A 17,298-nucleotide genomic window follows, 5' to 3' on the forward strand; every position below is an offset into this window, starting at 1 on the left:
AAAATGATAACCTCATTTTGATAAAAAAAAATTTACGTTACCATTTTCGGTTTTCGTGGTAAAAACTAAAAATGTGAAGTTGAAAGTTTTTGCCGCAAGAAAACGTGCACGAGTTTTAATTTCCAAAATACGGTTTCAACTTGATCTAATTATCACCATTATTGTCATTAACGTCACTAAGTCTATTTATTAAAAATTGCAAGTCTGCAAGTTTACATAACGTTTGTTGCACCTTGTGTCTGTTTTATCTAACCAAGATTTGTGCCAAATTACAAGTAGGTTAAAATATTAGACTTATGATGTTCAATACTCTGTTTAAAAAAAATCTTATTGATTAGACAAACGTTACCTGTAATTTAATTTTAACATTTTAGAAATGGAGAAAAAAGGTCACTCCTACAGGAATTCGTCTTCGTCGGGGACTAGTTGCGTGATATGTTTTAGGCCGCAAACAATTTTTTCAATTGGTGCATGTGATCATCCAGTTTGTTATGAGTGTTCTACTACCATGAGAGTGTTATGCGATCAAAAAGAATGTCCAATATGCAGGCGTATAATGACAAAGGTTTATATTTTATTTCATTTTAATTAGCAGTATATAGCATAATTTCGAATTATGGTTAATAGTTAAATTACAAATTTATTTTACCATTTTATATTTTAATATCTAGGTTATTTTTTTTTAGTTAGTTTTCTCAGGTGTTTGTTTTTAATTTTCCTTAACATGCATCATTTAAACTTTTAGTTGTAAAAATATAATAATATTTTTTGCTTTTAATTTGTATTATATTATATATTATAGTCCATCTTTTATTTTTTTTGATAACTGTTAAAGTTTTGACAAAGCTGTTAAACTTACATTACATTGTATAGTATTTCTCCTAATATCTGAAAATTGCATGTAAGACAGGTTAAGCATTGATTAATTTTATTGTTATAGGTAATTTTTACCAAAGAAGTTAACTTGTTCAAAGATTTGGACAGTCGTCAATATTCTCGCTACAACAAAAAGTATGGTATTGCATTCAATGACCATTATATTGAAAACTCGTTTGAGCAACTATTGCGTTGTTATTGTAAGAAATGTTATGATCGTCCTGATTTTGGAGCATTTGAGCAGTTAGCAACGCATATGGAGAAAACCCATCGTTTATATGCTTGTCGTCTTTGTGTTAAACATTTAAAGGTAAAATTTACTCAATCATACTTTGTAACGCTTTTTATTACAGGCAAATTCCTTATTTTTTAGTCTAATTATAATTTAGCACTATTTCTCTGTGTTAATATTATTATTATTTATATATTAAAAGGCATCTTTTCTAACCAAGTATACTCTCAAAAAAATAAGACTAAGATTTTTAATTTATATGCTACTAAATATAATAAAAGATTATAAATTTCTTCAATGTTAAAAGAATAGTTAAATACTACACAATGAAAGCAGACAAAATTAATAAGATATAAAATAACAAAAAACTACATATTAGCTCAATTATTACTAAAATAAGACTTCATCTCCGCGTAGATTTATTTTTATCAGCGCGCGTTACCTATTGCACTCCACCTTCCGTCATCAGTCATCCTCACTTTCAAATGAGTATAACTTTTGAACGGATGAATAAAAATACAAATTTTTTTCACCAATTTTTTTTTTTTAATTATTTTGAATAAAATGACTATCTTGAAAAAAAATAAAAAAATGTAATAAAAAAAATAAAACAATTATTAAAAAAAGTAAAACAGGTAAGTGCAATAAAAATCGTGGTGCTTATAGCGCAAATGGGTGTAACTTATTTTTAAAAAAAAATCTCAAAAATATTCACTTGAACAAAAGTTATTTAATTTGTCAAATCTTCGTGAGCCACCCTGTATATTTTAAATGCATTTACTTAAATGGTTTATTAGTATGAAATTTTATCACTTTTTAAATGCATTTATTTTTATTATTACGTTGTTAAAACTTTGCATTCTACTTTTTAGTAGACACACGACAAAACCATAACATATTATTGTAATTTTATTTTTTACTAGATATTTGCAAGTCAAAGGCGCTGGTATAATTATGATGAGTTAGCAAGACACGAAGAATGTGGAGACCCAGATAATACTTCCCATCGAGGCCATCCAGAATGCCATTTTTGTAATGTTCGTTATTTGGATAAAGATGAACTTTACAAGCATTTGAGAAAAGAACATTTCTACTGTCATTTTTGTGATGCTGATGGAATACAGGATTATTATATGTAAGTAAAAATATGTACAGATACACTTATTTCAAGTCGAAATAATCATTTTAAAAACTTTTAATTTTTTAATTATTTACAAAGCAAATAATGTTGTTGAAGTAGAATGAAAATAAAATATAATACTGATGCATTATCTGTTATTCTGGACTACCTATATTCGATAAAATGTTTTTGTATCAAAATAATAAATGTGTTTTTATAGGACTTATGCTTGGCTAAGAAGGCATTATTATGACAAACATTATCTTTGTGAAGAAGGGAATTGTGCTAACGAACAATTTACATCAGTTTTTCGAACAGCAATAGATTTACAAGGTAAGTTTATCAGTTATAAACGCTAATGACTGTAAGGCCTGTTTAGCACCCGCTCGTTTTTATACATGATGTATAAAAATTCAATACTCATTATTTAACTGTAAGAAAAACATATATATGTATATATTATAATATTTATTAAATATAAATTTATTTAGTTTTGTATATTTAAGTATGTGATTCATATTTTATAGCTCATAAAGCCCAAACTCATAGTAAGGAACTTGGGAAACATGGTTCCAAAGAAGCACGTACCTTAAAAATAGAATTTAATTTACGTCCTAGACATTTTCCATTAGTTGAAGCTGGTAGACCACTTCCCAATCAACATCAAACAATGCCTGATAATAATTATTATTTGTAAGTTTGTATTTAAAACTACGCTGATATTTATACAATTATTTTTAAAAACTATATGTTTAACTTAGACGTTTTTGGTATTTAGGAATAACAATCCTCCACCTGATCGTGCTCTTAATGTGCGCGATACATCCGATTTCCCATCTCTTAATGGACAAACCACTACTGTTCTACCGTGTGCTCGAACTAGAAAACAAAACCACCACGTTAACACACGAGATCTGAACTCATTTCCAGCCCTTGGTCAAGATCCAGCACCTCCTCCACCTAGGCCCACTCAGTCTGCAAACAGCGTTCGAATGGCTACGATCTTAAAGAAACCTCCAGAACCGGTTAAACAAGAAAAAAAAAAAGAAAATGCTGGACCATCCATACGGTTACCCAATCAAGCTAAAGATTTTCCTTCTTTAGATGGCAACCAAAAACAAGCAAAAGTCAAAGAAGTCGCTAACGCTGATAGTTGGGTTTCTAAAGCCAAAACCATTAATGAAGAACAAGAAGCAAAGAAAAAAGTAAAAAAAGAAGCTCCCATAAAGAAAAAAATTGCCGAAGCCCCCAAAGTACCCAGCTCATCAGATTTCCCTAATCTCAACAAGAAATCGGAACCCATTAAAAGTAATTTAGCCAAGTTGGGAAATAAAAAGAAACCAGATAATACCAAAAAAAGTGCCAGTTCAGTAGAAAGTACCCAAAATATACCTAAAAAACTTATACAAGTTGAAAGTAGTTCTCGGAAAAATGAGAACAATTCTCAAAAAATTGAAAATAAAGAAAATAAAACAAAATCTAAAGATATTCATTGTAATGGAGATGTAAAAAGTAAAACGTCTAAACCAGAAATTAGTAAAAACGACAATAAAGTAGAGGTAAAAAAAGAACCCAACAAGAAAAGTATAAAAGAAAATCAACATCAAAATGTTGTACCTTCATCTGAAAAATTAGAAGAACCTGTTTCCATTCCGAAAGAAAAGAAAAAAAGAAAAAAGAATGAAAACAAGCAATCAATAGTGGAGCGAGATAATACTAAAACAGTTGAAACCCCAACACCCAAAGTACCGCCAGGATTTGAAAATACTCATCAAATTAGAGCTCCTCCAGGCCTAACTAGTCGTCCTCAAATTAAAGCCCCACCCGGATTATCTTTAACTCAATCATATGAATTTAAGGACCCTCCTAACTTAGCTATTCGAAATAAAGTGCTAATTAATAATTTAGTAGCAGCATTGATTCCGCGCGATGATCAATTTGATACATTTGAAAAATTCAAAGAAATGTCAACATTATTCAGGAAACATGTAATCACTGCGTATGATTTTTATTCTTATTGTGTTGAAGCTATCTGTAGAAATAGATTCGAAACTGTTTTTCAAGAGCTTCTCTTATTGTTGCCAGATATACAAAAACAGCAGGTATTTAATTTTAATATAATGCATTTTTTTCAAAAATATTTTTAAGTTAAAAAAAAATGGGGATGAAGGAGGGAGGTCACAGGTTATTAGAATTATTGTAACTGAAAAATGTATTTAATTAAATAAAAATAATGAAAATGTATGTTTATTGTTAATTTTTAAGTTAAGAACAATATACTGAAAAAATTGATTAGTCAATTGGGAAATGTCTAATATACTAAAAAAAAAGCAATAAATGTTTATCAAATATAAACTAGTTTGACTATTTTTCACTAAGTTATAGCATGCCGTAATTTTAAAATGAAAAATGTGTTAATTTTTACTGTTTTGAAGGGTAAACTTTCTTTATTTTTAGACTTAAAGTATAGTTCAAATATTATTTCTGATATTTACATGAAAAAGTTAGGTTAAATGTTAATTGATTTTATTCTAATACATATATTTTTTTTTTTTTAAGGAATTGCTATTTGTTTATAATAGAAATAGCGGCGAAGAATTAAACGTTGCACAGTGCAAAATTTGTCGTCAAGTATTAAGAACTAATGACTCTGACCAACATTTATCCTTGCATAATATGTGAAGTTGAAAATAAATTGTCAGATCGCACTGACAATTGACACCTTCCAAATACAATAATTTATTGTCGCAGCTTTATTTTGGCTATAATTTTTTTTTTCATTTTATATTTTCAAAATGTATTGACTTAAAAATTGTATGAATATTGTCTTTTTTTTTTTTTTGTAATTATTATTATTAAATTAATTATTAATAAAAAGTACTAACTAGGGGTATATTTATAGATAAATACATCTGAGCTTAATATTGTTATGTTTTAGTATATTGTAATATTAAGAAATGTTTTAGAACTAAAATTCTTGAAAAAAAATTATATTATACCTTATACAAAAATATTGTATTACAAATGTATAATTTGTAAAGTAGTTATTTTTGGACTTTTTTTGTTAGACTTAAGGAATAAGTATAATTATTTGTTAAAAAATATTTTTCTCTTATATACAATAACGATAATCTTGAAAATATGTAAATTTACATTTATGAATTAATGTAAGTAATTTTAATTAAACAATGTAAAGAACTTTTTAGTTTTTTTTTTTTAATAGCCTTTTGAAAAATAACAAAATATAGGATTTTTGTAAGTAAAAAAAGAATACAATTTTATTTTTCATAAAATAAAAGTGTATATTTAAAAACCAGTTAATGAAGAAAATACATGTATTTTTAAACATTTATATATAATTTATTATTTATTGTGACATTATTTTATAGTCTTGTCTTCTTAGAAACTTGTTAACAATAATGGTACACAAAAACATATTAAACTCTAAATATAGTAACAGATTATAATGTATAGTCTAATTAGGGTTGTTTATTTAATAAATATAAAAAAATTGGTTAAAACTACAACACATATCACTGACCATATGAGTATAGCTATGGGCCAATTTTTCGACTTAAAAGGTGAACAAAAATCATTCTTAATCCCTGCCACTTGCTGTGGGATTTCAGCTCGAGCAGCTATGACCAACAATGAGGGTGTCACATATTGTATGCCGGTGCCAGCATACACGGCTACTATTGCTACCTGAAATTTTTAATTTTAGATTTAACAAAAAAATTCATATAATAGGACAGAATTTCAAAAATTCAGATTATTACTAAATTATTATGTAAGAGTCAGTCTTAAAAAATTAACAAATCTAAAGAAAAGAAATGATAAATATTGACATTTTGAAGGCGAAAAAATTATACCAATCCTATTCAACAGCAAAGAAATGGTTTCAGCCCAGTTCAATCCAGCTTGATTAAAAAAAAAACAATTCGACACCTGACATGACAAAAAAAAATAATTAACCAAACACCACCTGTATAATAAAAAAATTATTATTTCAGTTTGGTTCAATTTACCAGTTAAATTTTATCAAAGAATCTGATGAGATAATTTTTTTTTATCTAAATGTTATCGGCTCATTTTTGTTTTTTAACTAAGGCTTAAATCATTTTGATTTTTTTAAGTTTGGATAATTTTTTTTATTTATCAGAGTCCGATCAATCATTGTAATAGTCTTTTTTTACCATGCTGGATCGAATGGGAGAAAAAAATATCAGAATGTTTTTTGTAAGAAAAAGTGAATAATGTTGTTTTTTGTGGCAGTCACCAAAAACATGTTGTTTTTCGGCATTCTAAGTCAATGATAGTTTTTTATAATAAAAATTGAAACTTACTAAATTTTATTAGCAATATCAATATTGTTCGTTATAAACATTTATAAAACTAAATCATTAAGATTAATTACATAGGTCTGAAAATAGACCCTGCAGTGGGTCTGAAACATCGGCTAATTAATGACAATATGGATAGATCCGAAAATGATTTAACTAATAGTTTAATCTATGAAAGTTTTGGATTCCATCACTATAGTCAATAATATGTTGAAAAAAATTAATCTATTGTTACATAATAATAAATTTACCAAGTCTTCGAGATCAGATACAAATACTGCTAATAACATAGGAGTTATTAATGTAAATAAAGGCAAAACTATTCGTTTCCAAGCCCAATGAGCGTCTTCAGGAAGAAGCATTACCTGAAATAAAAATATGTTGTTTTAATAAAACTATCAAAATAAATATTGAATAAAGAATGGATTTACTTGAAGGTTATTTCGCAAAGTGATAGCAATAATTGGAAAACTTATACTGATCGTTAACACCGGGAACAGAACCAGAAACGAATCTATTACTTTGTATATTAGTTCAGTGTTCTGTGTTGGTGTAAAATTAATTGTGTAAAATTCATTGACTTTTGGAAATGCGTATGCTCCCGATATACACAGACACATGTACAGACTATAAATGAACAAGAAATCGCTAGCAATCTTAAGCATTAAATTATTTTTATTTTTAATTGGTGCTATCACTGATGGTATTGAGTGATGACACATAAACGCATAAATTGATGCACCGATAAGTTGTGGTATAGCAGGGAAATAGGCTGCAGGGGGATCTCCGTGATCTTCAGTTGGAGTGATAATACGCAGCACTGCAAGTGTAAACATTGTAAGCATAGCTAAAAAAAAAGAAAATATGAATAGTTATTATACAATTTTTAGTGCAAAAATACGAGAAAATGTACAAAAGTGTGAAAAGTATGAATAAAAAGTAAAAAAAGATGTAGCTAAATGGCAAAGCAAGAAAAGTTTTAAGAATGGCGTTAGCAACTAATATTCAAAAATAAGTCGCAGTACTAATAAATTTAATTTTGCCAAAAAAAATAAAACTTTAGTTTGTTGAGTGGCCATAAAAATTGTGAGTGTAATGTAGAGAATTGAAAATAATTGTAATTAAATAAGTACCAAAAAAAAAATGTTATATATTAAAATATAAGACAAGAAGGAAGTTGAGCGGATGTAATGACATATAGCGTATATAAAAGTTATTTATGTTTATTATTTGTAACTTACCAGTAACACGCATAATGAATGAAAAAACTTGTAAATGTTTGGTTTTTTGAACATTGAAAAATGTAAACGGGCCAACAATTATTAAGTAAAGACCCTATTTAATAACAATCATAATATTGTTAAATGTTATTCTTTACTAATTTACTGCATTCATTTGTATAGTTGAAAAATTATGGAAAAATATCATACTTCCAACTATCTTTAATAAAATACTACAATTTTAGAGTTCAAAAATATTTTCTAAAATGTGTATTGTCAAAAAAAAATACTTGAGAATGGTTTTTCTCCATTTTAACGATTTTATGTAGATCTATACCCTGTCTGCCGAGAGAACATGCCGGTTTTGTGCATGTAGACTGGAGACCAAGTGGCTACCTAGGACAGGCTGGCAGGGGGTATCAGGAGAAACACTAGTCACGCTAGGTGCCGCATAGGGATGTGCAGAATAACCAATTTTCATCAGGTCACGACATGTTTTCTTGGTGGACAGGGTATAGATGTGCTACAGAAAATCTACATCCACATTTAAAATAAATCAAAAAAATTAAAATCCATAATTATTCAAATTTAAAATTTCATTAGAGCCAAAATATTGAATCATACTCACCAAGTAAGCTAAATAAACATCATGTTTGGTATATGAAGAATCCTCCCAACACAAGTTTGTTTCGTTGGTTTTATTGTTGTTACTAAATTGAAAAATTACAATTTTTAAAAAAAACATAAAACTGAAATTGTTTAGCTTAAGTTACCATGTAAATTTTACAAACGAACGTCCAATTGCTTTATAGTATATCGATATGTCACCAAACAAATAACCGCACAATGAAATAAAAAAGAGTACTTTAGCGAATGGCGGTAACAACACAGTAACCATTTCTCCCTAAATTAATAATTTGATTACGATATAAAATATAAATAAATGTAAATATATATTATATATCTATAAATATATATTATTACCAATTCGATTCTGTTATCCAATGAAAGTAACTGAACAGATTCAGGAGGAAAATCCATTAAAGAACCTAAAATGTATCAATATATTTTCAAATATGTTTAAATTTTTAAATATTCATCGTTAACAGTTAAAGTGTAAATACTGGATGATGCCATCGCTGGATTGTCAAAAATTGGCGCTTCATCGTCGGTATTAAAACTATCTGTACTAGCTGTAGAAATTCGATCACAGTTAACTGTTGTAACTTGAGACAACATATCCTTACACTTGAATCAAAATATGTAATTTTAGTTTTTAATACATTAAGTTATACTTAAAAAATAATAATTTTTATTACCGATTTCAATTGTCTCGTCACATTTTTCATCATTTGCAACTTGCGCAATTGGGTAATGGCATTAGTTATAGTAATCGATTCAATGATAAACGTGAAGGTAAGGTAACTAGACAATGTCATATAGATAAGAAAATATAGTATATGTGTTTTGAATTTAAAAAATGTAATAATTTAATGATAGTTACCTAAAAAATGCCAAAACGGCTATGAACACGCTGCTTAAAAACCATCCTGTTTGTTGAACGACCGCTGGTAAAGTCAATGCACCTGGGCCGATAATTAAATTGAATACAAAGATTAATCCTACCTAGATAGCAAAAATAAAATATGGTTCGTAACTACAAATTAACAGTTAAATTTTAGTAAGAACATACCGATGACGAATAACTAGAACTCATAGTGTAGTTTCACTTACAGCAGTCGGCTTTACTACAAAGTAGCAAGTTTAACCATCAGTTTAAAAAAAATAATGTTCAAAACAAACGTTTACATTATCTACTTGATGTAGAGTCAAAAGGTATTTCGTTCAAAATTCAAAACCAAAATAAGATTAAATCAAATCATGCTAACAACGGCGAAGTTAGAGTGGTACACAATATAAAAGCTAATACACAATCTGATAACAATTGATATTATGTAGCTTCGTTTCACAAGATCCGTCGACTTTTTCTAGTTAAATGGTTCTCAAGTAATTATATCATCATACTTCGGTACCCGTATCCAATCCATTTAGTATGAAATTCCAAAATAAAATAGCTCTGTACAGTTCCCAAATAGCGTTTAAATTTTAACGCGGCGTATTCTTTTTCTCCATTCAAAAAGATACGACCAACATCCAAATTAAACAATATAATCTCAATAATTCACCAATTATTAACGAATATTAGCTAGTGGCTGTGTGACAAAGAAAATGCGTTTTTTAACACAATAATATTATGATTTATGACGAATGAGCATATAGGTAAAACAATATGTCATATACTCACATGTGCGTGGTATTAATTGTGACAAAACAAATGAGGTATGCCGGCAACTTGTGATATCACTTTGTACAATATGACAGCCGTTTTTTCTCTCGTAAGCAATACATGGCCGCCCGGATAAACCGACGGCCATATCAAGGCTATCACAAGTTGTTAACATACCTATATATTTTTCACGGTGTTAATAATATTAGTACGGTTATTTTGTCAACTGATAACCGTAAATGGTTCAATGCCATATTTTGATAGAAAGTAGGTATTAAATAATAATAGGTATGGCAAACGGCTAATATGCATAATAAATAACGGCCTGCTATAGTAAATAGGTATCTTAACGTCTGAAAGTATTTTAAATGTTCAATTCATATTATGCCGAAAATAAATTATTATATTCATTAATTTCATATTGTTTGAATCGTTTAAAAACATCTCGCTGTAAAGTGTAATCCCGGCTTATTCAGTGAATTTATAAATCCACCTTGCCACACATACCCACGAACTTAATACCACAGGACTATTACCATTATTCACCATTTACCATTATCAGATAATTTATCATTATAAAAAAAATAATGAAGCATATACTCGGGACTTATATAGAATCAATAAAAAATTCTGTACCTATTCATAATTCATTAATGGATGCTGCGATACTTGGAAATCATTAACAGTATTTGAGAGTATGTTATATTGAATCAATAATTTTGACTTTTGTTGTTTATGTATCCTTGTTGATATGTACATGACTAATTACAAACATTTTAAAGATAAAAAATTAATAAAAACATCTAACAAATTAATTAGAATATCAATAATTAAAATATAAGGGACGAGTGTTATCATTCTCTACATGTCTCCAAATTAAAACCGTTGTAAATAAATTATATAATAACTTAATTTAAAAACTTTGACAAATCGTTTAACATTCATTCATTGAAGAATATGTGGTCAACAAAAATTAATAGATAAGTAAAAAAAAAACACAAGATTTTTTAAGAAATTGAACTTTGATACAAACCTGAGAAGGTACTACAGTTTTTTTACAATGATGTTTTATTTTTGTGTAGGTTTGTGTAAACACTATTTTTCCAGGTGAACCGATTTAATCAAGAATTAAATAGATTTTCACAGTCATATTCATATAGATGGTTATAGAAACGCTTAGAAGTCAAGGATTACATTTTACATGGGTTTTTAACGCACACTTGTATAGCTCATTATTTAGATTAATCATATTGTTTCTAAAAAAAATATTCGCAAATGTGTTTTTTACAAAAACTTTATTCAAAATGCAATAAAAATATAATTCCAGTAGATCTTGCCTAGTTAAACAATGAATTATATCTAAAAATAAGTGAATAAAATACACAATATAGTGAACATACCAAAATAACATACTATAAATGCAATTTCAAAAATTTTAATTACACAAATGATTTAAACACTATTAACTTAAATTAAAATACTATGGCATAATTTATTTATTTGTAAATATAGAAATAAAACATAAAAAAAATTCTTTGAACTATACTATAAAAACATTATGCAAATAAATCAAACACGTTAAACTCAAATTATAATTTATAATATATTAAACAAAAACAAAACATTAGAATTAGAAAATGGTATAAAAAGGAATTTTAAAAATATTTTAATCTTTGGACTTAGTTGTTTAAAAAAAATTATAGATTTTTTTTGTGTTTAGTTGAATGGTAACAATTTAAGTAATTATAAGCTGTTTTTTATTATACTTATAAGTAAACATCTGAATTTATTTAGGCACCATTAAGCCGGAACACCGTGAATTCTTATACGATATAGACATGTATACTCATCATGCCCATGATTCGATTCAATTCTTAATTCTATTATTGAAAATGGATCATCTGTCTTCTAAAATAAAAATTGTTCAATAAAATTTAATGATATTATATTTACTTCTAAAAAGTCATTGACAGTTACCATAGCTTCAAAGTATTGAAGACTTGGTCCATCTACTTGGAACTGATTCTTTCCCAATAAAGTACCGTTGGAATCTGTTTCACGTTCTAGCCCCTAAAAAAAAAAAAGATAAATATTTATATATAATTTTTGCCCCGAAGAAACACGCCATTGAGTATTATTTTGTTTTTTTAAAAACATTTTTTCAAAATTTTTTAATTTCTTTTGCATATTATACTAATTAGTAATTGCAGAATTTCATTGAAAATGTTTTCTTATTTGATAATTATAAAATGTAATACTTTTAATAGACACTTGTCAATTTACACTAAATTGTTTTAATTTTTTCATATTGTTTTAATAATGACCATTTGGTTGAAAAATAGGACATTATATAATTATATTATATTTATTTTTTACAATTTTTATCTTACAAAAAAAAATCTGCAAAATATTTATATAATTCAATTGTTAAACAACAAATGTTTTTAAAAAGGATGATCCGTACAGAGCGCTGGATTTTGAGTTGCTATAAATCAAATCAATTTTGAAAAAAAATAAAAAACACCATTCATTTCAAGAGATGTTGTTTAAATATGAAATATTTTTCAATGTGCGATTTTTGTTTTATTCCAAAAATTAAATTTGATTTAAAGAACCTTAAAATCTTGCGTTCTTTATGGATCACCTTTTATAAGTGTATAAATTGTAAGCTTGATCAAAATCGTTTTAAAACAGTTATTATAATAATTTAATAAATAACAACTTAAAAATATCTATAAAATTCCGCTTTGAAGTATTATAGTTTTTGATTAGAATGGAAAATATTAACAAAAAGTTTTTCAATATTTTTAGGTTTTAGTATTGTATAAGAAAATTAATTATAAAAAAATCACAAAACACTAATCTAACACCTTCAGCAAACAACACATCATGATAGTATGCGGCTGCAGTTTTAGTAGCACATATGTATGTGATAGTGGTTTTAGTATTAAATATTCTACATTCCATTACATAATTTTATAATATAAAATGTTCACTTATTATTTATTCAAAAGTTTTTTAAATAATTAAAAAGTTGCTATTTAAATAATTCATACAAACCCAAACGCTAAAATCCTTTGGTGCTGATCTGATATTACCATCTTCCGAAAGAGATCTCGGCAAATGTTCTATTGTGAAACCTCTAACCAAAATAGTGTTGGATAATTTTAACACCAAAAATCCTTTAGCACCAACAAATGCCCAACACTGTCCAGGGTAAACTCCAGGCTGTAACAATAATAAATATATTTGAATTAATTTTTACGTAGAATATAAAATTAAAATAAACAAACAAATTGAAATGATAAAACTTAGTACAAATGTATAATACAATTTCAATATATAACAGTTATCATAATTACTTTATCTGTAATGAATATTTTACCGAACTGAAACACAACTGATTATTGGTATATATATGACTAATTAAAAATCAAATACCTGAATAGCCAATCTAGGACCATTTGATATATACCACAAAGGTATACCAAACATGGTTAAAGCTGCCGTTGATGATTTGGTAATTGTACAACGGGTCCCAAGTACTGTGGCACCTGATTATTTTAATTAAAAATGTTTAACTCAGTCGCTGAAAATATGTTTATATAATTTGTATTTACCAGCAGATTCCAAAGCGTAATCAACTTTCCCGGTTTTATCAGCATCATAAATATTCAGAGTGGTTTTCATAGTCATATTTACATACTTTTCTATATAGTTAGTAATTGAATACCAATTTTCTCTGGTACATGTCGCATTTGGTACAGTCTCTATTTTAGATTTTGAGTATTCTAACGACAATTTTAAAAAAATTTGTTTTATTATCCTCATTCAATTTCAGACTTCAGAAATATTTTTACTGACCTGATTCAGCTTTGTATTTTTCAAAATTATTAATTAAATCTGAAACCGTGTTTTGTAAATCAGACATTTTTTTTTCAATACTATCAATAGCTGATTGGTCCTGTTTGGGTATTTTATCATAAACACTTTTTAACGCTAGTTTTTGGCTATTCAGCTGATTCTAAAAGGTAAAATGTAATAATAAAATATACCGTAAGTATTTATAAAAGGTATAAGAAATATTGTTAAATAAGAATAATTACATTAATCCATCTTAAGTTTTCTGAATTCATGTCTTGTAACTGACTTTTAATAGTTTCATGAAATTCCTGATCATATAATCGTACTAAATCAATTTTTGTAATATTTAACTGTTTATTAATATAGTGTTGAAATTCTTCACTTTCCAAAATTGTTTTTGCCAAAATATTATAATCAATAGGTAATGCAGCTTGATTGTGAATAACAGAAGCTGTATTAGCTTTAGTGGCGGAATTAACAACAGAGTTTACATTATTAAAAACCTGAAATAAAGCATTATATTTAATCACAATTGGTTTAACAATGTTGTTTGTTGGGTATGATATTACATTAATAAACATTTGTCCAAATAGTCTTAACGCCACCAATGATGAGGCTAAGCCAAGAGTTAATATTTCAAAAACAAAATATGCCGTTGAAGATAAAGTAAGACAGACGGATTTAATTATGTTGAACATTGTCTTAAATGGGGATAACAGAAATTCCGACCAAGAATTATCCCATAATTGTACTTCCATAGGTGAATAAAAATGCATAACACCTGCTGTAAAATGTATTCAATTTTCAAAAATAAATTTAGAACTTAAATAAAACATAATTTTGTTATACCAATAAAACCCAATATCAATGATGAAATTATGATAGGCATCCAAAAATTATTTAGTTGGTTATGTCCAAAGCAGCGGTTAACTATTCTTCTTATAGTCATGATTATAATCAGATCGTAATGTACCATGCTAAATGTAGCTAAGTGTACCCAATTGGTCACTTTGCGAATGCTAGTATAAGTTATGTTTGAACCAAACTCTAAAAAATTATAACAAAGATATTATTTGAGCATATGTAACGCAGCTTTAAAAATGGTTATTCACAAGAAAATGTTATCGTTATTTAATATTTATACAAATTTATGTTATTTATCTCTTCAGCATAAATATAAATACTTGCCATAGAATATAAATATGTTAATACATTTTAATGTATTACTCTATGGCAAAAAGAACTATCAAAAAATGTATACAAAAATTGAAAAGATTACTTTTTTTTTTTTTTTTTTATTATTTCCCTCGGCGGCAAAGACCATTGAGTTACATTAAATTACACTATTACTTTTATAGTGCTTATTAATGTAATATAGATTTTTTTTTGTGATTATTGTAATAATTATTAATTTTTAATAACAATTTATTTAAATAATGTAAGGCTTTTTTTTCTTAAATATTTTTTTTTAAAGACTATGTTCTTTTTATTCTTCTTTGTCTTCATCCCAACTATTAGATTAGTTAAAGGTATTGTTTGTATATCATTTTTTGAATGACCAAAAATATGCTTAATATGGTTAAAAATTCAAAACATTATTTATATATATATATTTTTATTTAGATGAAGCAATAAATAAAAATAATCTTTTATTTAATTAGTTATTATTTGATCTAACAATTAACTTATTATTTATGAATCAATTTATATCTTGTAAATAATATTACACATTTGTTACTTCTATTATATTATATCAAATATTAATAACTCACATCTAAATCAATGGAGCTATGTCATAGATTACAATAATAAAATACAACTTTTCTTACCTATTGCAGATTCAACCATTTCAGTCAGCATAGATAGTGAAGTTAAATATGAAAATAAGGACTTAACAAATGTACATGTAGTTTCAGACACCAGTCTAGTAATTTTTATAGTTGTACTCTGATTGGTAGTAGTTACAGTTTCACTATGATTAATAGTTTCAGTGTGATTTTTATGTACTAAATGTTTGTAGGTTTTAACAGAAAAAAGATTTCTTCCTGTAGGTAATTGTAAAAATGTAAGTTAGCTATTATAATAATAATTATTGAATCTTTAATTATTAAGAATAATAGATTATATTTACTAATGTGACTAGATGATTTAAAATAATCTGACTGATCCTCGGACCAATCATTTTTCAATGGCGTTTTTTCATATTTATTGATCGGTAGCCTACACATATTTGGTATAAGAGGTATACCTGGAGATACTTCATATTTATAATATTTTGATCCAGGAGAGTATGTGTTATCGGTTTTAGGTAATATTCTGTAAACACAAAAAAAAGATCTATGTTGTAATTTCCTGGTTAAAAATTATTTACATTAATTATATAACATATATTTATATTTACTCTTGCCATCCGTCAAACTTCTTGTAGAATTCTGCAATTTCTTGGGGACTTTTATTGGGGCCCTTAGATGGCCTAATATTGATTTTTAAATCCTCAGTCATGTAGCAAGTAGTGTTAACATATGTAGATAATGATATAATCTAAGTAAGAGTAATTCATTTAAAACTTTTAATAAATACTAATTGTGATTAATTATTTGTTGATGATATTAATAACAAATAATGTACACACATTTTTAAAAGTTTATAATCTAAGGTGTCTTTGTATAAACATATCATAGTTTATGGAATCCCGTGCTCCGAATGTATCAAAAGTTAAAATAATTATTATGCTGAGTATTGTTTAATATAAACAATGCTTAGTTGTAGTGAGTACAATATTTTTATCCCTGCAGGGGATAATCTTAGGTTTTGGATTAATATGTTGCTTACCTGCCTAATACAATGGGTGTGAGTACCATTGAAAATTCATGCACTTAGATTGCTCATTTCTACATTGAACGTTAAAAATAAAAGTATTCTAATTTTAAAAACACAAAAAGAAATAGTAATTAATAACGAGTTCGTTTTCAAATTGCTTACTGCGTGCATAAAAATTTTGATTACACAAATTTCGGTTAGATAAGAGAAAATATTATTGGGTCATTAGTGCAGCTACAGTTGTACCTACAGTGATAATATCCATTGTGCATTTCACCAAACATTATAATATTATTCAACAATACCATTCGATACTTTGACCTCAGTAACTCAGTTATATATTTTTGAAATGCCACAAGTCATAGTGTCGTGACATTTACTAGCTGAATTACAAATTGTTGCCGAGGTGGTAATAAATTTGAAAACAATTAATAAATATTTATACTAGGTATTAACTATAGAGTACTGTGTAAGTGTAGGTACTAGGCTAAACTACTAGCTTCATACTAATAAGAACATAATATTTTGTCTAATAA

General features: G+C 26.9%; 3 protein-coding genes across 5 annotated transcripts; 1 reads left to right on the forward strand and 2 right to left on the reverse strand.

The window, feature by feature from the left end:
• Window positions 1–31: 31 nt before the first annotated feature.
• Window positions 32–5,131, forward strand: LOC126835008 (E3 ubiquitin-protein ligase ZNF598). The gene is made up of 8 exons (XM_050567273.1): window positions 32–275; window positions 375–565; window positions 941–1,186; window positions 2,032–2,243; window positions 2,449–2,561; window positions 2,756–2,921; window positions 3,007–4,330; window positions 4,788–5,131. Exons 2-8 carry the CDS (start codon window positions 377–379, stop codon window positions 4,908–4,910), a joined length of 2,373 nt encoding a protein of 790 aa, XP_050423230.1. The 5' UTR covers window positions 32–275; window positions 375–376; the 3' UTR covers window positions 4,911–5,131.
• A 373-nt stretch (window positions 5,132–5,504) lies between these two features.
• On the reverse strand, window positions 5,505–10,089 carry LOC126835009 (transmembrane protein 104 homolog). 2 transcript variants are annotated; one of them, XM_050567275.1, is made up of 12 exons: window positions 9,601–10,089; window positions 9,485–9,539; window positions 9,296–9,417; window positions 9,111–9,216; window positions 8,916–9,039; window positions 8,776–8,840; window positions 8,565–8,695; window positions 8,420–8,501; window positions 7,813–7,906; window positions 7,003–7,418; window positions 6,823–6,936; window positions 5,505–5,933 (listed from the first exon to the last, which is right to left on the reverse strand). In XM_050567275.1, the coding sequence occupies exons 2-12, from the start codon at window positions 9,506–9,508 to the stop codon at window positions 5,718–5,720; spliced, it is 1,494 nt and encodes a 497-aa protein (XP_050423232.1). In that variant the 5' UTR covers window positions 9,509–9,539; window positions 9,601–10,089; the 3' UTR covers window positions 5,505–5,717. The 2 variants fall into 2 exon arrangements, with proteins under 2 accessions (XP_050423232.1, XP_050423231.1); XM_050567274.1 differs by having other exon boundaries at window positions 9,485–10,088.
• Window positions 10,090–11,406: 1,317 nt separating this feature from the next.
• LOC126834330 (uncharacterized) lies at window positions 11,407–16,954 on the reverse strand. Of its 2 annotated transcripts, none has more exons than XM_050566168.1 (13): window positions 16,779–16,954; window positions 16,344–16,483; window positions 16,074–16,258; window positions 15,772–15,987; window positions 14,792–14,989; window positions 14,512–14,726; window positions 14,185–14,445; window positions 13,943–14,102; window positions 13,699–13,869; window positions 13,520–13,632; window positions 13,139–13,306; window positions 12,056–12,148; window positions 11,407–11,986 (listed from the first exon to the last, which is right to left on the reverse strand). In XM_050566168.1, exons 2-13 carry the CDS (start codon window positions 16,442–16,444, stop codon window positions 11,879–11,881), a joined length of 1,989 nt encoding a protein of 662 aa, XP_050422125.1. In that variant the 5' UTR covers window positions 16,445–16,483; window positions 16,779–16,954; the 3' UTR covers window positions 11,407–11,878. The 2 variants fall into 2 exon arrangements, with proteins under 2 accessions (XP_050422125.1, XP_050422123.1); XM_050566166.1 differs by having other exon boundaries at window positions 16,775–16,954.
• Window positions 16,955–17,298: the final 344 nt, after the last annotated feature.

The sequence above is a fragment of the Adelges cooleyi genome, unplaced genomic scaffold, assembly GCF_023614345.1.
Source record: "Adelges cooleyi isolate 19-005CV unplaced genomic scaffold, UGA_ACOO_1.1 ACOO_flye_CR_arks_rails_tigmint_CR_PRNA_21, whole genome shotgun sequence".
Classification (NCBI taxonomy): Eukaryota; Metazoa; Arthropoda; class Insecta; order Hemiptera; family Adelgidae; genus Adelges; species Adelges cooleyi.